Here is a 5665-nt window from a genome sequence, read left to right as displayed (position 1 = left end):
TCAATCTTTATTTTACAAAAATAAACCAGTTTTGCCCTGGTACTCAGTGGCTCCCAACCTTCTGCTCTTCCCCTGCTCCCGTTCATCTCCCTGGAGCTCTGGCTGTTGTGCACGGCAGCCTGCCATTCCCACTGAGGCTGCCGGTGTCACGCACTCCTGTGAGCCTTCCCAGGAAAGCAGGGAGGAAGGGAGTCAGTGCCCTTTTGCAAACGCCTTCTCTTCCCAGGGTCCTGGTAGATGCCTGAAGATGCCTCCTGGTAGCTCTGCCGTTTCTGCACAGGGAGGAATTCTTAGGCAAGTCACTCAGAGTATACTTGTACTTTGAGAAGGTGTCCATCCATCCTTCTGTTCCTTTCCCTTGGATGGAAGAGCGAGCCCCACAAAGTTGCTTCTTGCCGTCGGTGGAGTCGGCAGGCTGCCGTCCTGCTGGCTGGCTCAGTGCTGGAAGCGTGGGGAGCTGATGTGGGGCTGGTGAAAGGAATGTGTGGCATAAAGCACTTCTGGAGGTGGCGGAGGGGGTGTCAGGATGGAGCAGAGCGGTTCGTGGGAGCTCAGCATTGTGGCGAAGTGCTTCATCTCCTCTGTCAGCTGCTTGATCTCCCGGCGCAGAGCAGCATTCTGCCTCTCCAGATCTTCGCTCTCCTGAGGACACAAAAACCACAGGGGCTTCTTCAGCACAGGAGCCACAGGGACGAGCTGTGGACATGCAGGTCACGGTCCTGCACCACTCTGCCCCACAGAATTTCCAGAATTATAAATTTCCGGTAAATTTGGCACAGAGCCGTGCCTGGGCAAACCCCCCTCCTCTCGCTGGCCGGGCCGAGCGCGAATGCGGGTGCGATGCTGGTGGCCCCAGCCACGCTCCCCAGCTCTGGCTTACGAGAAGTGACTGTGGTGAGCTCCCGCCCAGGCTTTCTCGCTCCCTCTCACGCACACTGCCCGGCTGCCTCCCGGGCCACCAAGCCAGGGGGTGGGTGTGCTGAATAACCGCCGTCTTTAACCAGAAAACCACCTGCCACAGGAAACTTGTCATTGCCCTGGAAAGAAAAGACTCACTGCTTCCTGCTAGCAGCCGGGGAAACCAGTGGCACGGTGGGGAGGAGGGGGAGACTCTTGAGTCAGAAGAAAAGAGAAACTGAGGTCTCAGAAAAACTGAATTAATACTGTTATTAATGAGAATAACAACAAAGGGGTTAATAATGACGCTCGGCCTCATCTCAACAATCTTGAGAGCACTGCAGCCTCTGCTATATCTACTGGTGCCAAAGCGCAGCCGTGTCCTGGCTGGAGCATCCCAGGCACCGACCAAGCATGGAGCCAGCAGCCTGGGCAGGACCTGAGGAGGGAGGGAGGACGCGGCCACAGGCTCTGCAAACTCAGCGGAGACAGCTAAGTGGGAGCCAGCGCACTGAGGCCCTGGAAAGCTACACCACCACTTTGCAAAGCAAACCTGTAGCCCCTCTGCTCACCCCTCCACTGCCACACCGACTTCTGATGGTGCCCGCGCTCCGTGCGCAGGTACTGGCTGAAACACACGCAACAGTTACAAGCAGCCGTCCCAGCAACTTGCACAGCAAACGAGTGTCTCTCAGATGTGACTAAATGCTTTGGAAATCTTGTCTGATGTCAAACTCAGGAGCTGATGGGAATCACCCATGGGCCCGGGAGCCCCAGCCTCCTGGTGACTCATTCCCCTCAAAACGCAAACTGCAGAGCCCCGGGGGCAGATGGAGCTCCTGGCTTCAGTCATACTGCCGGAGCTCAAGCTGAGCCAGGCTCTTCTGGGCAGAACCGCGTCAGAGAAGCTAAGTCCCCAGTGCAGAGTTGATCAAAGGCAAAGAGCACTCAAGGAATGACACCAGGAGCAGCAGGGCATCACTGTCCACTCTCTCTTTGCCTCCCTGAGTTTCCCCGGCTGCCTGCCAGGATCCTTTCTGTCTGAACCAAACTGGGCTTAACCCCCTTGCTCCTGTCCCCTCAGGTAGGCAAGGAGCATGGTCTGTCAATGCTAGCTGAGCAGTAGCAGTCTTGTTCACAAAGTGGCTTGTCATCTGCTCTAAGAAGTTTAGCCCAGCTCTTCTTGGTGCACAGCTGCGTAGGATTTTCCCAGGGGAGCCTCAGAGCCCATATGCGCTTCTAGGATTACCTTGGAGAGAGCAGCAACCCCGAGGAAAGGGTGTTTCCTCACTCCTCTTGGGCACAGTCACCCAGAGCCGTCACTGCTGACGGATGTAATGTGATCAACCTAGAGCCACGTTAGGCTCTAGAAGGATCATCAGCTACTGAGAAGAGAGTGAAATCTGTTTTAAACCCAGCTTCAACCATGGACTGAAGGCACTATGTAAGGAGGAAGGTTCAAGACAGGCTTCTCAAGAATTCTTTGCAAAAATGAGGTGCTGTACAGTGCTCAGATGCAGAAAGGGGTACAAGTGCTACTATGAAGACTTCTAAAAAGACTAGAAAATTATTAATATTTATCTGTCTACGCTGATTAGCATCTCAGGGAACAAACCAGAGGAGATGGCCCATTTGATGCCGCATTGCACCATCATCCATGCCAATGAATACGAAGTGCTGCCATCTCAGAAATGCATCCTTATATGCTGATGCACTGCTGTGTAAGCGATGGCATGAAGCACAAGCCCAGGAAGAGCCAGCCCGGGTGAGCCTGTGCTCTCTAAAAGCTTCTAACTGAGCCAGTCAGAAGAGGTTAAGAAAGGAAATTGGTAATGTCAGACTGAGAGATAAAGACGGATTCAAAACTAGCTGCAAAACTAAATGTTTCGGTGGCAGTTGTCCTGGGCTGTGTGCTCTCACTGTGAGCACTGACTCCTACATCCTGCCCTGGCCTCACTTTTTCTGTCCTGCCTCAACTGAGCACCTCCACCCCAAGTCCCTGGGGGAAAACCACTTCAAACCCTGTGTGAGCCCCCAGTGCCGGGGACAGGGAAGGGTGGGAGTGCTCACCAAGTGCAGAGTGTCTGCTTTCTGGGTTTGCCTCAGGCGGCTCTTCTGGGCGGCAATGCGATTCTTCTCCCTCCTTTGGACTTTCCTCATGTCGTCAGAAGAGTCCTAGGGAAAAAAAAGGTATGGAAATGACAAGGGAATCCTCTCCCTTGCCCTGCTCCTGCAGAGCAGTAGGTGGAAAGGGGACATGGCAGATAACATCATTGAAGCACAGGACGTGGGATGGATACACACTGTCAGCACCAGCATAAAGCCGTACCCCAAGGATGTGAGATGCTTGATGCTTTCAGCATCCCCATTGCCAAGAGAGGCAATTCTGATACCCTTGGGCATCCCAGCACAGCTGGGAGATGACCACTCTCCCTTCACCAAGATACAGACCTAGGATAAGGTTTGAGGGACGAGAATAAGGGCCTCTCTTTGGAACAGAGACAATCTGAATTTCTTGCTCAGAAAACTTTTGCCTTTCCCATCTCTCTGTGGGGATATGGTACTGCAGACATTCCAGTTCCTTGGCTAAATCATCTTTCCAGAGATTCAGCCTGTGTCTTCCTCCTTGCATGTCTGTAGGTCCCACCCTGTCTCCATCACCCTTCTCCTGCAGGCTTTATTATTGCAGACCCTTAAAGCGCAACGTGGCCCCTCCTTTGCTTAACTACACCGACTCAGAGCATTTCTTTTTTTGCCCCAGATCTCATTTGCCCTGGCTCTCTGATCTCCGTGCTTGCTTTTTTCTGGAGTCCCTGGGTAGCAATGCCTGCAATGCTGACTGCAACGCTCCCAAGCCCCTTTGGCAAGGGAGAGTACAGGTCTCCAAGCTCCAGGTCACAAGCTTCATGCAGCAGCCATTCTCTGCTGAGATCTGGTCCTGCTGCTGCCTTCTGACAGTTGAAACTGTCACACAGGCTCTTTCACCTTCTATTTTCATATTGCACTGCCTCTTTTGTGGACTCTTAACATTCACACCACCGCTTCTCCACAGGACTACAAAACTCAGCCACAAGAATTATCTTCCCAGCCCATCAGTCTGTCCACATCCTCTCCCCCTTTCACCCCACCCAAGATCTTTTCTTTTCTTTGAATTTAACCGTTTTATCCTTGCTTTCAATACCCTAAAATGTTTCAGATACGGCAGCTCCCATGTCCTGCACCAAGTTCAGTCCCTATCCTTTGGCAGCCCCTGTGCTTTATGCCCATCTCTACCAGGATGCCTCCTCATCCCTGAGTGCCAGCCCAAAATAATCTGTCTTCATCATCACCAATATTTCTGAGCAAACTCTCAGGTACTTGCTGTTGTTGCCAGCTCTAGAGAAATGGCAAATGATGGATATAACAAAGGTTATCCAGAAAAGGCAGTGGAAATAGGTTGGACTACTGTCAGTATCAACCAGCAAAAAAAAAAAAACTCGCATTGAGGCAATCCAGGCAACAGAACAAATTCCTCTGAGACAAAGAAACCTCTGAGGCTGAACAGAAAACAAAGCAGACCCAAAGTGGCAGGGTCTTCTGGGTCCCGAGTGCTATCCTGGCAGGCAGGTTGCTCCTGAGCTGTCCCGATCCATGGGAAGAAGGTGGATGCTCAGGCTGCTCACCAGCGAAGCTTCCTGCCTGCTGCCTGCCCGGTGTGTACTGCAGAGCTACTGCCCCAGGGTCCTGCCCCCCAGCAGCCCCTGGCATAGCCCCAGGTGATTAGGCATCTTTTCTTCACCCATATCCAGCTCCGTGTCTGGAGCTACTGCCGGAGCTCTCGGCTCAGCCCTTCATCCCTCTCCCCACAGCTGTTCCTAGAAAGCCCCACCATACCGTGCTGTGAAAACACCAGTAGTAGGTGCCACCTTTCCTGCTGCACAACTATGGGCCACCGCAAAGGACTCTCCAGTCAGGGAGAGCTGGGAAAGGATCCCCGCTTTACCTGCTTGCTGGGAGGGGGAGACTGGCTGAAGGTGCTGGAGTCGCTGCTGTCGGAGCTGTGGGGCATGGCTCCCGTCTCTGGCTCCCACAGCCTCTTCAGCTTCCTTGGTGTTCTTGGTGTCTACCTTCTGTCTCTCTTCCCTTCGTCTCCTCTGCTCTCCTCTCTACCCCCTGAGGTGGCCCTTGACTTCTCGGCTCTCGCCTGTCCCAGAGGCACTCTGTCCTCCCGCTCTGCCACTTTCTCTGCCTCTCCTCTCAGAGCCTCTGCACCTTCCCTTTAGGTCTCGGCCTCCTGTGGTTTCTCAGAACCTCAGGGATGTAAGCTGAAAGTCACGTGGCCGGAAACTTCAAGGCAAAGAAGAAAAGTTACAGAAGAAGAAAAAAAGAAAAAAAAAAAAAAAGAAGAAAAAAAAAAATCACATCTGGGAAAAATGAGCTTCAAAATAGTCAGAAAAACCCCCGAAAAACACCTTCAGACGGTTGAAAAGCAGCGAGATGGGTTTTCTCTGAGATAAACAGCAGAGATGGAAAAGAAGAAAAGCCCCAGTTCTGGCTGTGAAACCTGGACCCTCAGAGGAGAGCAGTGCGGAGGAGGTGCTGCTGGGAGCCCCAGAAATTCCAGGGGCACCACATACTGTGCCAGCCCTGTGCAGGCAGAAGGTTGGTCCAGCCCAGGCAGCCTCCACCACCCCAGCCCACCTGTGGAAATTCCAGGCAGCCACTCACCTCCCCATAATCCACCTACACCTCCCGCCGCCCCCAACGCCGTTAACGTGGCTGCTGGGGA

The 5665-nt window shown here is 53.2% G+C and overlaps 1 protein-coding gene across 1 annotated transcript; it reads right to left on the bottom strand.

Annotated features, from left to right (window-relative positions):
• Positions 1 to 5170, bottom strand: BATF (basic leucine zipper ATF-like transcription factor). The gene is made up of 3 exons (XM_009563629.2): positions 4880 to 5170; positions 2968 to 3072; positions 1 to 642 (listed from the first exon to the last, which is right to left on the bottom strand). Exons 1-3 carry the CDS (start codon positions 4943 to 4945, stop codon positions 436 to 438), a joined length of 378 nt encoding a protein of 125 aa, XP_009561924.1. The 5' UTR covers positions 4946 to 5170; the 3' UTR covers positions 1 to 435.
• Between the last annotated feature and the right edge of the window lie 495 nt (positions 5171 to 5665).

The sequence above is a fragment of the Cuculus canorus genome, chromosome 5 (genome assembly GCF_017976375.1).
Source record: "Cuculus canorus isolate bCucCan1 chromosome 5, bCucCan1.pri, whole genome shotgun sequence".
Lineage (NCBI taxonomy): Eukaryota > Metazoa > Chordata > Aves > Cuculiformes > Cuculidae > Cuculus > Cuculus canorus.
Note: the sequence above shows the minus strand (reverse complement) of the source record. Positions and strands in the feature narration are given on the sequence as shown.